Here is a 20,685-nt window from a genome sequence, read left to right on the forward strand (position 1 = left end):
CTGTTGGTACAAATAACCACAACTTCAGCAAAGGGTCACATGTAATCTGGTGAGGAACCAAGGGGTGGCAGCTACCGGGGGCTCCTGTCCCAAGAGAAGTTACAGCCACACGACACAACTGTTAATTTGAGATGGGGAGTTAGTTTAAATAACACAGCCTGTCACAGCAAGCTTGGAGAACAGCTTTTTAAAGGCAGTTCAGCTCCCTTGAGGGTCACCAGAAACCTAGAGGAGCACAGGGTGGAAGCGAGGGTGGATGTGCGGGGGCTGCTGCCCTCCCCGGGCTCGGTGTCTCACTTGGGCAGGGGAGGTGGCTGGGCACATCGGTGTTGATTCTCCCATCTTAGCATCTTGAGGCCGGGCATTAATTAAGCATGGAAAATGTCCGTGATGAGTTATCTGGTGTATAGACTGTGGGGGGAGAATGTTTCTGGAACGACCCCAAACTGCCTTTTTTGCCTTCCCCAAACTGTGGGGGTCCCCTCCCACAACCCCCCATCCAGCACAGCCAGCCATAGCACCCCCCCCAGACCCCCAAAACCCGGGCACTGCGAGCTGGCCTAGCCCTCCCCCGGCCTCCGCCCCGCTCCCCGCCGCCCTGCCGGCGAAGGGGCCGGGCTCCGGGGGGCGGTCCCCCCGCCGCCACCGCCCCCTGCCCGCTGAAGAGCGCCGGGCAGGCCGGGCGGCGCGGCACAGCGCAGCGCACACGGCTCCGAGCGGCGCCTCGGCACGGCTCGGATCGGCTCGGATCGGCAGCGCCCACGCAGCCGCCCGCCTCCCTCCTCCTTCCTCCCGCCCCCTTCCTCCTCCTCCTCCTCCGGGACTCTCCGCTGGGATCAAGCCGGCGCTGCCTCCTCCTCCTCCTCCTCCTCCTCCTTCTCCGCCGCTGTTGTTGTTGGCCGGCTCTGCCACATCGAGGATATTTTGGCTCCCGGAGAGAGGCAGCGCGCCTTCTTCTCTCTCTCCCTCTCTTTTTTTTTTTTTATTTTTTTTTTTTTAATTTAATTTTTTTTTTTTTTGGACCCTGCTGCCGAAGAGGGGGTGAAGCCGAGGAGCAGGCGAGCTCCGCGCTCGGGGGCCAGGTGAGCGGGGGGAATCCCAAGGGAGCCCCGAGCTGGGGTGGGGGGCTCCGGGCATCGCCCCCAACCCGGACCCGGACCCGGGGGGTGATGGCGGCCGGCGCCGCCCGCGGCGGGGGAGGAGGGCTTGGCTTGGGGGGAGGCGGGCAGGAAGGGGTTAACGGGCAGAGGGTGCTCGAAAGGGACCCCAAAAACGCCGGGTCGGGTGAATTTCCCCCGTCGGAGTTTGGGTGCCGAAAGGGGGCTCCCCCCTCCCCAAGCAGCTGCAGGGGGTTGGGCAGAGGTGGGAAACGAGATCCTGCTGACAGGAGCCCGGTTATCCCTTTTGTTTGTTTGTTTGTAGGGTTCTGTTTGCTTGGTTTAGGGTTTTTCTGTGTTTTGTTGTTTTTTTTTCTTTATTTTTAAGAAGAAAAAAAAAAAAAAGCCGTGGAGGTGTTCTCACTGCAGGCACTAGCGTGGCTTAGGTCGCCCGGCTGGGATGGTTCCCAGCCCGCTCAGGCTGTGGGCGAGCACCCGGTTATTGCTGAGGAGAAGTTGATCAGAATTCAGGAGTATTAGTTAATAAGTGCCTGATCCTGTTGACCCTGTTCTGGTTCACCCGCTCGGCTCTGCGGGGGTGTTGAAGAAGGTGTCCTGCCAGTTAAACCAATTATAGCTGGCAAGTCGCAGTCAGCAGCGGCGGAGGAGCTGGAAGCGAGGCCCGGGCACATCATGCCCTAGTGTCTTTTCTGGGCTCAAACTGCAGCTTTTGGAGTCCAGTGGGGGGAAAAAAAAAGGCTTTAACCCTTTCATTGTGAGAAGCTACGCTTCCTTCTTGGTCCTGATAGCTTGTTGCTGGTTGTGCTGCAGGGTGGGAAGCTGATGTGTGGCGAGCAAAGGCTATAGGAACCCATAATAACCTGAGAGATATGGTTAGAGTGTTACAAAACATGCTAGGATGTTCCTGGGTTGTTAGACCGAAGCTCTGATGCCTTTTTTCACAAGGTGTGTAGCGCACAGGGAAGGCCATGGAAACGCAACGAGTTGGGTTAATGAGCAACGCCGAGTAATGAAGGCTTCTTGTGAACCCTCTCTTAGTGCCCGAAGTGTGTCCGAAGAAGCAAACAAACAAAAAGCCTGGAAGGAGGGAAAACCTTTTAATCAGTGGGAAAGTTCCCAACAGAATTCATGCAGAGGCCAGGACTGCACCTGAAATTGTCAGAAATCCTGTTGGTAGCAATCGCTGGGGATGAGATCTAAGATCACTGAAAATGTGCATAGTGGTTTTACAAGTGCTTTCCCACTGGTAAGGCTTGTAGGGATAAGTAGCTATATAACCTCTGATTTCAGCGTCAAAACAGGGTATTAGAATTGGCAATATGTTTGTTTTTAAAAAGCTCAGTTGAATGCGGGGTAAACAGCTTAAACTGTGGGAAATGTAATGAAAATATTAGGATGCTTGCTGAGTGAGACTCACGCTGTGTAAAATTCTTTGGTGCTCAATGAGATGTGTAATTTAGTGCAAATATTTATACACGCTATTTGAGGTAAAACCCATCATTCAGTAGGTTGCACTTTTGGGTAGCGTTAATGAAGTATAAGTTGACTGTTCTTTTTGTATCCAGTTAATTTGTTTTGGTGATAAGCCCCATACATCTCGTAACAGTGAAGCTGAAATGGGCCTTTCAGATTGAGGACTCTTATTACTATTTTATTTTTGGTGATTGCATATAGAGGAGGATGAAAAGGATCTGTCTTTAGCTGTTGGGTATTTTTCTTTTCCTCTGCTATACAGACAGACTTTGAATTTGTCATTTTGGTGGGCTCTGCTTGTTTTGTTAAGCTCTCATTTGCCATCTTTTTTGAGTTCAAGATTGTATTTTGATTTATTTTTTTCCTGTGTTAAAATGGCTGGAGAGAAATTGCTTGTAATTATTGGTATTCCCACAGAACTGTGATTATTTATATCCTCTGTGACTTTGTTTAAGTAGAGGTGCACACTTTCAGATAGTTTCTGTAAAACAAAATAGTTTAGCACAACGCTTTGTAGAAGGAAAATCGTTGAAACAACTTGCTGCAGTCTAGCCTGATAAGGGATCATTTACTGACACCTGAATTACAGCATCATGATAAACTTGAACAATGGTTGTAAAATTGGCTTTATTCCTTATGTTTGATCTCTCATAGGTCAGTAAAAGGATAAGAATCTTATCGCCATACTCCTTGAGTCATATGTATGAGAGCAAGTTATACAGGCCATGCACAATTATTTTCCTGGTAACACAGGGAACGTGATACCTTTGACTTCAGTAGCTGTTGGTGGTCCTAGTTCCGTAAGAAGGACATCTTACGCCATGAACCCCTTAACTTAAACCTGAGCCTTCCAAAGGTGTATAAATACACTGATCCCATGTCTAGAAAATGGGCAAAATAATACTGTTTGGAGATGCTTTGCCTAGTGAAGGAAGCAGGCTGATGGTACCTGGAGTTAGCTTCCAGAGGTAATTCATGAGAGGAGTGAGTAGGATGGATGCCAGCCTGTAGCGTGGTGAGCGCCCTGTTGTTTTTCTTCGGTACTTGAAAAGGCAAAGTCCGGAGTGAATTGTGGCATGTAGGCATGAATATAGTAAGCAAAGATAGTGAAAGGCTTAATGTTTAAGATAATGGGTGAAAAGTTAGAAAGTGACTCTAAGCAATAGGATGGACAAAGGACCTCTGTAGGTTTTTATGAGTGTCTAATGAGATGAGGTACTAAAAGACCTCCCTTTGGGTATCACAAGCTAATCATCCTCTTGTGGCTTATATCACAAAACTCTTAACTCTGCTGATGCCTGGGAAAGGTCTTCCACTTAAAAGCTGTTCAAGCAAGATGAGAATTGTGCCTTGTGCAGTTGGGATGTGGGCAATGAAAAAGGCTTTGCCTGTACCTCACACAGAGAGCTGTTCCGCAGTCCGTGCTCAAGCGGTATGAGATGTAAAGATGCCTCTGTTAACTTGCTTCCTTCCTCAATAGCAACATACTTCATGTGACCCCTCTTGTTTTTCAGATGAGTGAATTTGGGATCAGAAACATGGATCAAGTAGCTCCCGTGTCGACCATGTACAGAGGAATGCTCAAGGTGAGTACTTGTGAGCAAGCAGCTGTTTAAACCCCACTGTTCTTATCTCCTGGCTAGGGCATGTACTGTGTTTTTTATTAATGCTAGCAAAGAGTTGTACAACCATGTTCAATGCTGAATGCATGTTCAAGTTTCAATAGCTTGATTGTGACCTGTAGATTTCTTCTAGAGTATTCCCACAGAGTTTGGTGGATATGAGCAAAGTGGAACTGAGGGAAACATAAATCTTACATCCCCTGTCCTAAGGATTTGAAAATGAGAGGGTAGACAAGAGTTGAGCCCAAATTCATTGGAGATCATAGAAATTCAGTCTAAATAAAGGTTCCAGGCCTGGCAGTATGAGTGATCTTTATATAGCTAACTTGAGCAGATTGGCAGTGTTGTTCTGTTAGCTCTAGTTAAACCTCATTCTTCAAGACTATTGTGTGAAAAACCTTTTTTCATACTTACTGCATGCAACTATATGAAATGGCAGTCCAATACCAGTAAGAAACCAAAGTTAGTTATTCAATATATTTTATCCTTAGGTAAGATGTGTTTATTATCTTGTTTGGAAAACGGCTTAAAAACTGAAGGCAAAAGATAATTAACCTATAACAACTCAGTCTGTTAAGGGTTTCTCACTTCCACATTCGTGCATGCTACTTCTCATCCCAGTATCATTTTTTTTAACACAGTATTGATTAATGTAAACCTCATAATAAGAACAGAAAGTGACTTCCTAATTTTTAACTTTGAAGAATGTCTGTGTATTAGTTTAGACACAGTTTTAGAATCAGTGAGACTTTAGTGTTCTGCCTCCTGATACTTTGTCCCCTCTTCACTTTTTCTACTGCCCCAGCAGCAACAGGGTCCAAAAGAGATTCCCCCAACTTGATAGCTGTGTGCTCTTGAACACAGTAGTTGTGCTAAGCAGATTGTCAGTGTTGGTCGACATGTAATTAATTAAAAATCAAGACCTGTATTCTAGTACTTTGTAGCTGCTCTCACTTTTTTTTTCTGTAATAATTACTGTTAATATATGTTGAAAAAGCAAATAAAATGGTTGCATGACTGATAGGACAAGCAGAATTTATTCTACATTGTTTTTTCCTCTTGATTTACTATTAAAACAAGAACCTGCTTAAACATTAATTTAATCCTTTTTGAAATGTGAAACTAGTACAGTATAGATTTTACTCATTCACATGCCACAGCATTTTTTCCAGTGACTCAGGATAAGGGTCAGCTATTTACACAAAATGCAGGAGTTTCCAGATTATGTTGAAAGAACTTGCCCTTTCTTCTAGGTACTAGCGATGAGTCAGTGTTTTTTATCTAGTAATGTACCAAGAATTCTTTAATAACAATTGCCAAATATGTTAGTGTGTTGTTTCGTTCGGTTGTGAGGTTTTTCACGGGTTTGCTCTGACTCTTTTTCTGCTGGCTGTGGTTGGCACCTGAACTGACTGTATGCTATTTGTCTCCACTGGCCAGCTCTTAGTGGGGATTTCTGAATCCAGTTAACCCCTAGAGACATGATATTGTGTACTTTGTCAGCTTTTTCTTCTGTGGAATGCATGCTTTCATAATGAATATAGTGGCATGCATCACAGCTTATTATAAAATACAAATAAAGGTTGATAGTCCTTAGTTTCTTGTTAGGGTTTGTATGAGGGGCTGGGGAGGAGTAGCAAGAGCACCCAAGAGGCACCTAGTGCAAGAAAGACTCCAAGCCCCTCCAAACCTTGTAGGATACCAAAAGGAAAGTTAGGGAACATGTGGAAATGTTAACACTTTCCTGCTATTGCAGAAACATCGTTCGGGTTGCTTTTGCCTTGCACCTGAATGCAGCCCTGAAATATCTTTGCCTTGTCCTCAGCTACATTTTCTGTTTGGGCACTAACTGGCATACCGCTGCATGCTTAAAAAATAAAAGAAGCATTTGCAAGTACCCTTAGTCTTAACCTCCCTGAGCTGTCATAAGTGTTGTAGCTTTCCTGAACAATATTCTGTCCTCAGGTGCTTTTGAGATCTCTGGGCGATTCTTAGCCGTTTTTGCCTCTGGATGGTGCAGATACTGTTTCCTTATGACTAACAGACAAGTTGCATAAGTTGTTTTTAAAGTTATTTCCTCCTTTTTTTCACGTTTCCCTGCCTCCCCCACCAAATCCTTATGTGGCTGGAGAGACCCAGTGATTGTAGTCTGTTTTTAGCATATTTATTTGACACAAGTTAAGTATGCAAGTTAGGTTTTCAAAATGTACCGGTATTTATTTATAAGGCTGCTAATGCATCAGTAGAACGCGTTTTTATCTGGAACACTTTTATTACCCTCCTATTTATCCCTTTCTGTATAATTAAATTAGCTATTTCACTGAGCACTTGAAGACTGCAAAATGTAGTGGCTGGCAAATCCAGTAACTCAGAAGTATAAAAGTCCTCAAGTCCTGTAAAACTGCCTGTATAGCTTCAAGTGATGGGGTTCAGACTAAAGATTTGCTGTTAAATAAATTAAAAAAAAAAAAATTGTATAAATCTGTTGTAGGTCTTTTCACTGCCAATTGTTTGTTCCAATATTTACCAGTCCTGCCTCTGCCGTCATGAACTCAAGTGGGCAGTGAATTTAATGGGTTAAGGAAATGCTAGAATTTCTTCAAAGTGTATCTGAGAATATGCATGCATTCTCTATTGTTAAAAATCTCAATTACAGGAAAACTTAGAATATCCTTACTTTGCTTTACTGTGACTTGCAGAACATGCTATGTGATTAGTACTGTGGTCTGAGTGTTAGTTGTTTTGTATTAATGTACAAAAAGATAGGCTGTCTTTGTGTTTACATTTCAAAGGCACGAGTTAGTTGATTCAAGATAGTGGTTGTGCATGATCTGAATCTAGGAAACTGAATGCAACCACTTCCTAGCAATTGAGTTGATAGTGCTCCAGCAAAATGCTAACATTAAGGCTTTTATTATTCTGTTGCTTTGCAGCGTCAGCCAGCGTTTGACACCTTTGATAGCTCAAACTCCCTCTTTAGTGGATATTTTTTATCACTAAATGAAGATCAAACGCTTCAAGAAGTGCCAACAGGATTTGATTCTACTTCTTATGGTAAGTTTTACTTTGTTCCTTGGTCCAATCCAGAGATCAGAGAAAAATCTGTGGGGTCTAATTCATCCCTATACTCTTACAAGTGCTATGTAGATTTTCCTAAAAAGAAATTTGTTTAATTACACGGGTTTGTGTTTAGAGCCATGACTTTATCTGTGTGAGTTGCTCTGTTGGTTGATGCTGTTCTCTGCATTGTAAAAGAATGGGATCTGGGATTCAGTAGTCTAAGGTAGATTGACAGTCTGTGGAAGAAGCCTTAGGTTTTAAAGCAGGGCTCGTTTTAAGGCAGTTTAAAATACTTAATTTATAATACTTACAATACTTTAAAAAATATATATTTTGTATATTTAAACTTACAATTTAATTATGGTTGAGATGTTGCAAGTATTCTGCAAGCTTTTTTTTGACCCTCTGGCATTAAATCCTAGAACAGTCCTTGTTTTTCTTTTTCCCTAGTGATTTGTTTTACACCTAACCTTAAAGGGGGGGGGGGGGGGGGGGGGGAACAGGGGTGAGGATGTTTACAAGTCTTTTTTTGTGTGTAAGATAGGACCTACCAATAGTTCTATACAAATCCTTGCCTAAACTCCTTTACTAGATTTTTTTTTTTTCCCTCACAAAAAAAAAGTCAGTATTTTATCTGATGCTGCCTTCATTTCACATTGTAACATGAGATCCTAATCAGTTACCTGCTCTGGTCAGCAAAGCAAGTCTTAGCATATATTGAGGATGGGTGTGGTTAAAAACAGAAGCTAAGCTTGTGGCTGGTGATGAGATCCACTTGCTGGGTCAAATGGAGCCTGTACGTAGTAGTCAGGACCCAGGAAAACAAGAACAGCCACACACATTCATGAACTGGCCTGAAGTCTGATAATTCACCGCCTTTATATACCTCATCACCGTTACATGCCTCTCACACAGCAGAGCTTTCAAGTGCTGCCTGTGTGCTAGTTTTCAGAGGCTCTCAGGTGTCCAGGGATGCAGGAGTGAGGTAGTTACAGTGTTCTCAAATTACCCCCTATCTTAACAGTGCCAATGACAAACCAAATATGAGTAAAAGCTTTCCTAATCTGAAACATTTAGAGAGTCTAATTACTTTTATTGAGCTTATAAATTCTTTGTTCAGAGTAATATGAGGCATCTTTCGGTGAAGATACTTCAGTAAGAAATGCGAAATGGAAGCTAAATTTGTCCTTAAAATGTGATCTGTTTGCAAACATAAAGATCAGTTATGCAGATTAGTAATTTACGATGGCCTAGGATGATGCTGGTTTGGGATTTTATTGCATTACTTAGGCACTGGGCAACAGCTTGTGACCAGTGGCTTGTTTGGTTCAGGTGACTGTGAAATGCATGGAAAGGTCAGAAACAGTTTGCTGGAACATGGTGTGGAATAGTGCAAGCTAGTTCTTAGTAACCCTACTGTCAGTGACTTAGCTCTCAAACTAAATGAAGGCTGTCTAGAGTTAAAATAAAAGAAGTCTGAGGTCAAATTAGAGGTGAGAAAATAGGAAAAAGCAGTCTCATTTCCTTTTTTTTTTTTTTAAAAAAAAAAGTTCTAGTAAAAGTCCCTTGCAACAAAGTCATGTTGTATAACTATTCAGAGTCAGTAAGGATCTATATGATGAAAACTAGTAAAGATTTAATTTATCGTGAAGTAATGTTATCAACCCAGTACTGCAAAGACTTCAGTGTTGACAATATGTTAAGTCAGACTGGATGTTCTGAAAAATAGATGTTCTGAAAAATGGATTTACCATGTTTGTTTCTGTTTTAAAATACATAGTTTCTAGCATCCAAGGCACTTTTTTCACTGGCCTAAAAGCTAATGCATCTTCTTTTTCCCTCCTCCCACTTTCTCTCTTTTAGAGTCCAACAACTGTGAATTGCCTCTGTTAACCCCGTGCAGTAAGGCTGTCATGAGTCAGGCCTTGAAAGATACTTTCAGTGGTTTCACAAAGGAACAGTGTCGGCTGGGAATCCCAAATAGTAAGTGTTTTCTATTTATTAGTGTTTTTTTTTAATGCTAAGGAGGGCGATGAATAGCGGCTCTTTCAAAAGAGAAAGAATGATGTCAGTAGGAAATACAAGAATGGATCCTATGTGAATCTGGCACAGCTTGATTCGGAAAGACTAAACTTGCTGGTATTAAAAATGGGTGCCTGGAGATCTCATATTTTGGCAGCCTAAGAGAGACAACCAAGCTGAGGACATCTCTGATTAAAAGTGAATGCGGAAGGAAAATAGAGGACTTCTTTTTAAATTCAAAAAAAAATTAGTTCTGAAGCTTAGGCTTCAGAATGAAGTAACTTGTGGTTAACAATTTCTTTCATTCACTGCCTTCTAATGAAGATTGTTTCAGAAGCTGACACAGGTCAGGAGTTCTCTAAATACCGGATCCTTTCTGTCTTACAGATCCCTGGCTGTGGACTGAGCAGCAGGTTTGCCAGTGGCTTTCCTGGGCTACCAATGAGTTTAGCTTGGCAAATGTGAACTTCCATCAGTTTCTTATGAGTGGCCAAGACCTTTGTAACCTGGGCAAGGAGCGCTTCTTGGAACTGGCACCTGACTATGTGGGTGATATTCTGTGGGAACACCTGGAGCAGATGATAAAAGGTAACTACAGAGACAGAAAGAAGTCTTTTGTTCTAAGGCTTCTCTGACAGACAGAAATAGGACTCTTTCAACACTTACTTCACTATGAAAGGTTTTTGTTACATGTGAAAAGTCAAGATTAAATTTAAAACTTGGTTAATAAAAGCATTATCAATAGTTGTATTATATCCTTTGCACACAAAGGACACGTGCAGGTATCTGCAGAAGCCATTCTGTGCTTAGACTGAGTATCTCTTGCAGTCAAGTTTTATTTAGAATAATCATTGAAATAAACGAGATTAGGATAAGGCTACTGCAGTACCTCATTTGCTAAAAATATATATATTCAACCAAAAGTTGGACAAAATGTGTTCACATCATTACAGGCATTTGGTTTTGTTTCTTTTATGTAGTGTTTTGAGATTATTCAGTAAATGATTGTAAAGATGTCAAGGATGCCTAAGGCATCTTAAGTGAACACTAATGGTGTTGCTAAAACTCCATATGTGTTCCCTTGATACGGGAGTGTAATACTCTGTAGTTGCAATTGTTCAGGACTTTGATGTTATTATTTTTGTTTTAAGCTAAAAATTCGATTCGTATGATGGTTTTCAAACCTACTAGAAGTTTTTTGTGTTTTTTTTGTGAGGTCTTTTGGTCACCTTTTTTGGTGGCTTTCTTATGAGAGAGAGAAATTGAAGTATGTTAGTAATGAATATGTGAGTGATGACCCCAAACTACTTGACTCAGAAACGTTTGCATTCAGAAACATTCTTTACGGGTTAGTTCTTTAAAATCATAAAACCAAGTTTTCTATTTTCTTCTCTCCAGACAGTCAAGAGAAGACACAAGATCAATATGTGGAGAACCCTCATCTCACCTCAGTTCCTCACTGGGTTAACAATAATTCCTTAAGTAAGTATTTTAAGAAATTTGACATTTTAGATATGGTATGTTTATTCTAAGCTTGTCACAGATCCCGGGGGGGTTGCTTTTTTTTTTTTTTTTTTAAAAAAAAAAAAAGGTACCAGAATAGTTACTATGCTTCAGGAAAACACTTCAGTTGCTGCCATCTTCTTTCCTAGTATTGTTTAATTGTCATCTATTTCATATCAGAAATCTTTTGAAGAACAAGGGCTATGAAAAAACAAATTTCCTCTTTTGAATACCAAAGCCTACATCTGCGGAGCAGAGTGACCACTCCCACCTCTATCAATCAGTCAAAAAGTAGCAGCAGGAGCTATGTTTAGGCCCTTTTGAAGACTGTAGAAGCGTAACAGAGCTGTTGACGGTGTATGGCACAACCATAGAGACAAAGTGTTCGTTCTCTCAGATTGTGTGATTGGTGTTGTTTTACTGAACCACAGTTTGATCTCTAGGTCAGCCTAATTACATCGCTTAATGATGAGGGCCTTCCTCAAAACCACTTAAGCTTCTCCAGCTTTTTCTGTAGCCCTGTAATTTCCTTGAAGAACAGACAATATACATACTTGTGGTCTGAAGTTCAAGGTGGAGATGAACAGAATCTGATTTGGAGCCCAGTAGATGAGAATCTTCTCAGTGATGTCAGTAGCCTTTCCAGGAGCTCTATAGCATCTAACACCACTCAGATTTTTTACGGGAAAACTACTACTTAGTGTTATAGCTCTAGTGGGGTGCTTGAGGTGTGTTGGTTTGTTCAAGGGACTGTGGAGAAAACCATTTAATTCATTCCCTTATTTTTTTTTTTTTCCTTCAGCTGTTAATGTGGATCAGACCCCTTATGGAATGCAAATGCCTGGATACCCTAAAGCCCTCAGTTATCCCAAACCCAGTCTCCTGAGTGACGTCTGCCAGACTTCCACGGGACCAAATCTCCTCAATCCAGAACAAGAGTTTTCATTGTTTCCTAAAACCCAAGTAGATGCAGTTGGGGTCAACTACTGTGCAGTAAATCAAGATTTCACAAGAAGCAATCTGAACTTGCTGATAGATAATTCTGGTGAGTTACTATCCATGTAATAATGAATCCGAAACCATACCCTATATATCTTTCCCTCCCTTGCATTGTTTATACATACAAGCTAGAAAAGGGAGGAAAAACACACTTTCCTCTTTCTTTTTTTTTTATGAAGGTAAACTTAGAGAACACGAATCTAGCGACAGTGGTGCAGAAAGTTACGAAAGCTCAGATTCAATGCTGCAGTCCTGGAACAGCCAGTCATCACTAGTGGATTTACAGCGTGTGCCATCCTATGAGAGTTTTGAAGATGACTGTAGCCAGTCCTTGTGTCTGAACAAACCTACAATGTCTTTCAAAGACTATATTCAAGACAGAAGTGATCCTGTAGAGCAAGGGAAACCAGTTATACCAGCAGCAATTCTAGCTGGCTTTACTGGTAAGTGGTGAAGCAAAATGGTCACTCCTCTTCTTATGTAACATATTTATTCTCTATAAGTGTGTGTCTGTGCTGATAAAGGTGTGTAGTATCACAGTGTGTCTTACAAGGTGGTGAGAGACCACTACTCATGAGGAGGTTCAATTCTAAATGTTTATAAGGAAAGTCCCCTAGGACTATCCATCTAAGTTAAGAACACAAGTACATCGGAATGCTGTAGAACTCAAATGTACTTTCTGATCTGTTGAAAAGAGGTAAACTTTTTAACAGTATTTCTCAGTGACAAAGTGTTCCTCAGTTCTGAGTTTCTGCAGGTGTTGGCTTACTTATGAGGACCTTGTTCCTGTAGTCCTTGCTGAAATCAGAATTTTCCTATAGAAAATCTGACAAGACAAAGGCTTCAGGACAGGACATAAGGGCTGATTTGCAGCTGCTGCAAAGTGGGAGGGAGGGGTAAAGAATCTGTATAACGAAGGGAAGCCATAGGTTGCATCAGATCCTGTGTTTCTATGACAAAGCTGACGTTTTAATTTCAACATGTCTATGAGCAGATTTGTGTTAGAGGGAAATCTTAATTAGGCTTCTTTCTAAAACTTTAAAAAAAAAAAAAAAAAAAATGGAGCAATAGTAAGACTTATTGTGTGGTATGAGTATGGTTGCATATATGGATTGTGATAAGAGCTGTCCGAAATACTAATTGTGGCTTCTCCCCACCCCTGCTCTCTTAACAGGCAGTGGACCTATACAGCTATGGCAATTCCTGCTGGAGTTACTGACGGACAAATCCTGCCAGTCTTTTATTAGTTGGACTGGAGACGGATGGGAATTTAAACTTGCTGACCCAGATGAGGTATGTGGCTAATTGCAATCTACAAAAAGATTTAGGGTCTGATCCACCATCTGTGGGCCTCATCTTGAACATAAAGCATTTGCAAGATCAGACACTTGCTGAAGTCTCTTCATCTGCAAATGCTTTACTGTGTGGTCAGGATGCTGTGGGATGCTCCCCCTCCCCCTGGAATAGCAGCATTTGCTTGCAGTTATGAGAACTCATTGTGTAGTTCAAAACTTAAAAGTAACATACTAAGTTAGCTGTTTTGACAGGGTAAGCAATACTGTAGATTAACTTACTTAATGTGACTGAATCAGCAGTGTCTGGGATTGCACAAAGATGAGTGGAAAAGGCACCTGAGGTATCTCAGGTCATTTAGATAAACGGCAGATATGGTAGAGCTGCTTTTTAAATTTGTTAGAAGCTTAAAGCATTGGCATTAAAAATAAAGAGAATACACTTCCATTTTCCAATTACTGTTATCAGTGGCAAAGTTCATGTGTTAAGAGACATGATACCAAGTCCACTGAAGCCCTCTTTTTTTTCTTTTTCCACTTAAAATAAGGGAAAGGAGGGGGGAATCCTCAACTCCAAGGGACTTCTTATAATTCAACTTCCATTTAAAAAGCTGTTCCATGCTGCTAAATAGCAAATGAACTCTTAAACTGTGTCTCCTGTCAAAGGAGAAACTATATTTCACTTAAGTTTGATCTCCTTAAACACATTTGGGCCCATCCCCTGCCAAGAGGTGTCCTTTTCACTGCCACTTTGTCATGCTCACCTTAGTCAAGCTGCAGCTGGCGGCTGTCTTGGAGTTTGTCCACTCACCAACTCTTGTGCTATCCACGCTTGGTACATCCAAGTAGATAAAATGCTCTGACTGAGAAGGGATTTTAGTAGCTGCATTTATTAGCCACTAACAGAAAGAACATGTCTTGAACAAATCCTTTACATTTGCTTTCTTTTTTGGACTGGCAGGTGGCACGGAGGTGGGGAAGAAGAAAAAACAAGCCAAAAATGAACTATGAGAAACTCAGCCGAGGGCTACGCTACTATTATGACAAGAACATCATCCACAAGACATCAGGGAAGCGATATGTGTACCGCTTCGTGTGTGACCTGCAGAACTTGCTGGGGTACACGGCAGAGGAGCTGCACGCGATGCTGGGGGTGCAGCCGGACACCGAGGACTGAGCCCGACTGCCTGGTGCCGTGCCGGTGGAGACCCAGCATTGGGACTGTGACCAGGAGCCATCTGCAGTCAGTTCTAACGGCTGTTCAGATGGGTGCAACGGTGGTGAAATAAGGACCTTGACTGATTTTTTTTTTTGTAACCAGCGGAAGTTGGAAGGAAGTGGCCTTATTTCATCAGTGGCTTCAGTTGTTGCTGTGTCATGCACTTGAGCAGCATGGATGTTGGCACAGATCACAGCTCTGTCATGAAGACACAGAAATGCTCTGGGCTTGAGCATTTCAACTACCTGTACTGCCACATAAAGTGTTTTGGCTACTTAACACTGCCATATGATGGGTTGGCTTTGAAACCAAAGGTTGGATGAGGAAACCAGTGATGCAGCAGAACCATTGCTCAGATTCTTTTTTTTAACATACAGTCATCCTTGCTTCCATCTTATATCATGCAGTTTATTTAAGAAGTATATAATTTATTTCAAATGAGCAGTAAGAAGAATATTAATGTGTTCTCAAGCACGTTTTATTATTATTACTTCAGAAATGTGCTGCAGGTACATCAACACTCTGTGTCCAAAACCAGATGTAGCAACTGTTTAAAAAAAACAAAAAAACAAAAAAACGCCCTTTTTAAGAAGGGAAGGAAAATCATACCATTTCAATATCCAGTTTTGTATATATTCTGTGATTATTTTTTTGAAACTCTGTAATGTTCCTATTTAACAGATATTGTATAGTGTAAATTAAACTAATTGTATGTGTGTTTTGAAATAGGATGAATGTAAACTTATCAAATGGCTATTTCATGTTTGTCTAGGTTATACAACCTTCTGCAAATATTTAATTGGCCTAAGAGACAACATACATACTCAGTATGCATGCATATGGTATGCCTATGATATGAAATGTATGGGGGGGAGGGGGGGAGGACAGGCACAGTATTTTGCCAAGACTGAAGTTGGCAATTCTTTGTGCATTTTGGCATTTTTACAAGAAACTAATATAATATTCTGGGACATTAAGGGCCTATTTGTGGTTTCTTCTTTATCTGAAAAACGAAAATATGGATAAAATTACCTTTTTTCATTTATAAATGGCATATGTTTTTCAACTTCTATGCATGTCGTTTAAACAAAATTTATATACAAGCCTTATTTTTTCAGTTGACTTGTCTTCTTCCTGCAGTTTATCCTGTATGATGAAAATATGAATTCTATTTTTGGAAATAACTGTGACTCCTTTTCAAAGATCAGGAGGGATTTATGTAGCAGCTATTTTTACTGCACAAAAAATACACAATTCACTGGAAAAATGTACTTTGTAAGAAAGCTTTATTTTTTATCTGAGCTTGATGTACATTTAAATGTGTTGTACAATGTGAGAGGTTTAGAAACAAGTCCTTATTAAAAACCTCTTGAACAGGAAAGAAAAAGAGCTTGTGCTTTTTTAACACGAAGTTTGAGTGTAAGGGAAGGGGGAGGAATATCCTTGAAATAAACCTCTGCAGGGGTGTAAGGGGGGGGGAAGTGGCTGTAGAAAGCTTGTTAGAGGAAATTATGCAAGATTGGTAGGCTAATGGCCTTGAACTAAACTAAATAGATGCCAGTGCTCTGTGTTTAGATATAAATTAGAAGCTAATGCCTTTGTTCCATGCCTTTGAAAGAAAACTGGCATTTCTGAGTTGTATTGTGTACTAATATGTAACTATGGGTAAATACATGGAAGAACAGAGGTGTGTTAAGACTGTTTGTGCTTGAACTGCTCCTGATTTTATCGCAGACAGTGAGCCTATTATAATTATCTTCATCTCATATTCCTCTCTGTCCCTACACATTATATTTCAGAAGTCTTTTTGTGTGTTTTTGTTTTTTTTTTTAAATGCACTTTAAAAAAAAAAAAAAGTACTTCCTCTAGGTTTCTTAAGCTTTCTCTCTAAGTGTGGATCTTGCTTTCAGTACTATCACCCTGGTTTAGCAGTATGTTAAAGATCTGAAGAAAAGGGTGGGTAACTTTTCTAAGAATGTGCCTTTCTAAATGGCTGGAGCTGAAAGGGTAGGTCTGCATCTTGCACCACACCACAGCCCTGGTCTTCTATGTTTGCAGAGATCATCCTTTAATCTTACTTTTCATAGTCCCTGTGGAGGAAAAGAAGCCACCCACATCCTTCCTCCCTTCACCCCAAGCACTGCTGCAGGCCTACATGCAACCCAGCGGGTGTTGGCCATGGAGGGTTTCATGCTAAGGGTGAGAAGGATGTAAGGGCTATAGAGAGATTTGCATGGGCTGAGCCAGAAAGTGGTAAAAAGAGAAAACAAAAGCAACAAACAAAACCCACAAGTTTCCCTGGGTTTGAGGGAATGGTCCTAAAAAGACTGTGTTAAGTTTTAGATACTTGAATGACCTGCTTTGAGATGTGGCCCTATCGAGGGGAGATAGCTGATTTCTTCCAAAATCAGCTATAATCTGTAATGATGACTTGTTTGTTTCCCCTGGGTGTCTTTCTCTCACGTTGGCTACAAAACCTTACTCGTTCCCTCAATCTGTAAAAGTTCCATTTTCAGTCTGTTCTTCCTAAATTCAGGCCCTTTTTTTTTTTGTTCAGACCAAAAGTGTGTTTGTCTCTGGTTTGCATGATCAATGATAGCTTAAACCTAGGTACTAAAGGGAGGTTACTTGTTTTTATTGCTCAGTAGAAACAGACGTTTCATGATAGCAGAAGCAACCAAGTATCCTGACACACAGCCTACACTACTCTGTCTTCAGTAGCAAAACCTGGTATCCTGCACTGGGTTGGGTCAATGCAGTGGTACAAGCTGTAACCCGGTGTGACCCAGAAGACAATTAATAAAGGATATTTGCTCACAGTGCACACAGAAAACACTGCTTTGTTTTCTCAGCCACACAGCATCAAAGAAGCTGTTGAAAGTCTGGCTAAATTCTTTACCTTCTTCAGGACATGCCTCCCTGCCCTTCCAGCTGCCAGCTTTCCTCATGAGACACCAGTCAAAATAAAGTGTTACAGTTGGCACCTACCCATAGCTGGCATGTCACCTCTAATAACAAAGTTATTAGAGGACTTCAAAGCCCTCTTTACTTTTTTTTTTTTTTTTTTTTTTTTTTTTTTTTGCTTTTATATATATATATGTATAAACCAATCTTAAATAAAACAGTACCTCTGGGTTGGGAAATCTGTGAGCCACAAGGGCTTGATCTCCAGGAGGCTATTTTGGGAAACATCTGTCTACTGTGCCCTATTCATACACTCATCTTAGGTCTTGACTCTTGGCCACAATCATGTACAGAATAGGGGCATAAGAAATGGGGCAGATGATGCATCACTTAGACCAGTAGTTTATTTCCGCAAGTGGAAGATGGAGCAAGTAACCTTGGCCACCTTCTGCAGGTCCATTTCCCTTGTACTCCCTCCGTGTACCCCTTCTGTGTTTGGCCTGTGGGAGGGAACACCCTGTCCAGACCTTTCATTACCTATTTAAGGACTTCTTGCTTTACCCAGACCATAAGGAGGCCTTGTGTGCTATTCCATTCACTCACCCTTGTGCGTGCTGCTACCAGCACCAAGGTATTGTTCTGCCAAATCTCTTTTAGGCTTTCTCTTGCCACGAGTAGGTGGTGGGCCACCACTCTGCTGATGTAGGACCACATCTGTCAATGAACAAGATCATCAGCAGCTGGTACAATATGGAAACACAGCATCTGGCCATCCAGAGGGTTCAATACTCTACAAAGAGCTCTGAAACTATCTTACACTATAAATGTCAATCAGACACAGGAACCTCTCATATTCTTATTGAATAAGCCTCTTGGAATTAAAAAAGAACTAAAATTCAATTTACGTGTTCACAGCACTAGCAGAAAGTATTTTTGATATTTTCTTCAAGGACGGTCCAAATTTTGACAGAATAAGGAATTGCCACATCTCAGCCATCTCAGGGTATCTTGTATCTCATGCCTCTTTTTTCTCCTGTGTGAAGCTGAGCACCAGTTCAACCACGTGTGTTCACACGGCCATGTGACTGCAGCAGTGTTTCATATGCTGGACATGTGAATGGTCAACATGCCAAAGAGGGAATAAAAGATGTCCCTGTAAGCAAGAGGAATTAAAAATTCAGCCCAGTGTGCGCAATCTTTGAGAAAGATATCTAGTATCCCATTTGTAATGGGTGCCATGTGATGAGTAGTCCAAAACCACACAATATGGAAAGGTATTAAAAATAAATTAAATACATTGGCCAGTGATAACATATTATGCTCCATGAAAGTTGAGATTTTCAAGTGATAAGTCTCATTTATGAATGGAAGAGTTTTAAGAGAATTCCGTGGCTTGAGGATGAAGTATCAGAACATGTCATTTTTATTCCTTCCAAGCCTTTTGGCATTTACACTGATGTAAATTATGAGTTTAAGAAAATATATTGAGTAGCAAGTATAAAAAGCATAACGAACTCACAGCATGTGCAAAACAAAAGTATATTCTTTGGTAGATGCTTTTCACAGATGATCTCTAGATAGCTAGCAAAATGGCCCAAACCCTCTTATAACGCATTTTCAGTGATTTTTTGCATCATGGCTTAAGAGTTCTAATGTATCCTGATGCAATTCCTCTGAAGCCTGCATATCCAAAAAGTCCTTGTTTATTTATTTTCATGTTTTTGGTTTTTTTTTTTTTTTTTTTCACTGTAAGCAGTGAGCTGTAAGTGAGTGATGTGGAAACGGAGGGAGTCAGCACACCGATTAGAGCATCTCACCTGGGTGAACACCCCTGTGTATTGGGGCTGGCTAACTGCACTCTTCTAGCCCCCCAGGTACTTGCACATGGGCCTGAAGGCAACACAAGCTGGTGGTCATACCCCTCCTTTCTGGAAAACTGGGGCTGGGCTTGACCTCCTGAAGTATGTACGGTCAAAGGAGACGGTGGTGGAGAGATGGCTCCCACCCCTCTTGGTGTACAACATGCTCACTTGCTTGGCAAGGTCTGGGGTCATAGAATCACAGAAACATAAAATGGCTTGGGTAGGAAGGGACCTTAAAGATCATCTAATCCAACCCCCATGACATGGGCAGGGGCACCTCCCACCAGACCAGCTCGTCCAAAGCTCCATCCAACATGGCCTTGAGCACTTCCAGGGATGGGGCATCCACAGCTTCTCTGGGTAACCTGTGCCAGTGCCTCACCACCCTCTGAGTGAAGAATTTCCTCCTAACTTCTAACCTAAATCTCCCCTCTTTTAGTTTAAAACCATTCCCCCTTGTCCTACCATTATCTGTCCAAGCAAAAACAGTTGCTCTCCATCTTTTTTTATAAGCCCCCTTTAAGTAATGAAAAGTTGCAATGAGGTCTCCCTGGAGCCTTCTCTTCTTCAGGCTGAACAGCCCCAGCTCTCTCAGCTTTTCATAGCAGAGGTGGTCCAGCCCTCTGAGCATCTTTGTGGCCCTCCTCTGGACATGCTTTAACAGCCCCACATCCTTCTTGTGCTGGAGGCCCCAGACCAGGATGCAAGCACTCCAAGTGGTGCCTGACACGGGCAGAGCAGAGTGGAAAAATCAGCTCACTTAAACTGTTGTCCACTTTTTTTTTGGTGAAGCCTAGGATGCAGTTGGCCTTCTGGGATACAAGCGTGCACTGCTGGCTCATGTTGTTTACACCAGAATCCCCAAGTCCTTCTCTGCAGGGCTGCTCCCAATGAGTTCCTCTCCCAGTCTGTACTCCTGTCTGGGATTGCCCCAGCTCAGGTGCAGCACCTTGCACTTGGACTTGTTGAACCTCATTAGGCTCACATGGGCCTGCTTCTGAAGCTTGTCCAGATCTCTTTGGATGCCATCCCTTCCTTCTGTTGCATTGACTGCACCACACAACTTGGTGTGATCTGCAAACTTGCTGAGGGTGCACTCGATCCCACTGTCTGTGTCATTGATAAAGGCATTAAACAGCACTGGTCCAGGGACCCCTGTTGACACCTGAGGGACAACACTTGTCACTGGCCTCCACCTGGATATGGATCAGTGTGCCACAGGAGGGTTTCCAATGCACACCTCCCATCTTGGCCTCCTGAGTGAAGCCATATCACTGTGCAGAAAAGGAGAAAAATCTTCCATGAAGTGGATACAGGTTAAAACACAATCTAAGGTGCAGAGACCAGAATTCCCCCCTCCTTCAAATGGGTGCCTACTTACTAGGCTAAAGGGACCTGTTCCTTCTTGTGTTTCTTTGGCCTGATGAATCTTAAACCAAACTTTTTTTTTTTTTTTTTTTTTTTGACAGAGGGCAAAGATCAGTCTAGCAGATGCAGTTCTTCCATTTGCCTTCCTCCCATTTCCAGGGAGTTTTCACTCTGTTACAGGGTGCTGTTTGCCCTGCGGAGGAAGAGGACTTATTCCAAAGGAAATATAATTCCTCCTACATG

At 41.8% G+C, this 20,685-nt stretch overlaps 1 protein-coding gene across 1 annotated transcript; it reads left to right on the forward strand.

The window, feature by feature from the left end:
* Window positions 1-1,029: 1,029 nt before the first annotated feature.
* ETS2 (ETS proto-oncogene 2, transcription factor) lies at window positions 1,030-14,886 on the forward strand. The gene is made up of 10 exons (XM_032207888.1): window positions 1,030-1,082; window positions 4,106-4,177; window positions 7,147-7,267; window positions 9,137-9,256; window positions 9,683-9,883; window positions 10,694-10,777; window positions 11,601-11,843; window positions 11,977-12,240; window positions 12,972-13,090; window positions 14,051-14,886. Exons 2-10 carry the CDS (start codon window positions 4,106-4,108, stop codon window positions 14,264-14,266), a joined length of 1,440 nt encoding a protein of 479 aa, XP_032063779.1. The 5' UTR covers window positions 1,030-1,082; the 3' UTR covers window positions 14,267-14,886.
* Window positions 14,887-20,685: the final 5,799 nt, after the last annotated feature.

Source organism: Aythya fuligula, chromosome 1 (genome assembly GCF_009819795.1).
Source record: "Aythya fuligula isolate bAytFul2 chromosome 1, bAytFul2.pri, whole genome shotgun sequence".
Lineage (NCBI taxonomy): Eukaryota > Metazoa > Chordata > Aves > Anseriformes > Anatidae > Aythya > Aythya fuligula.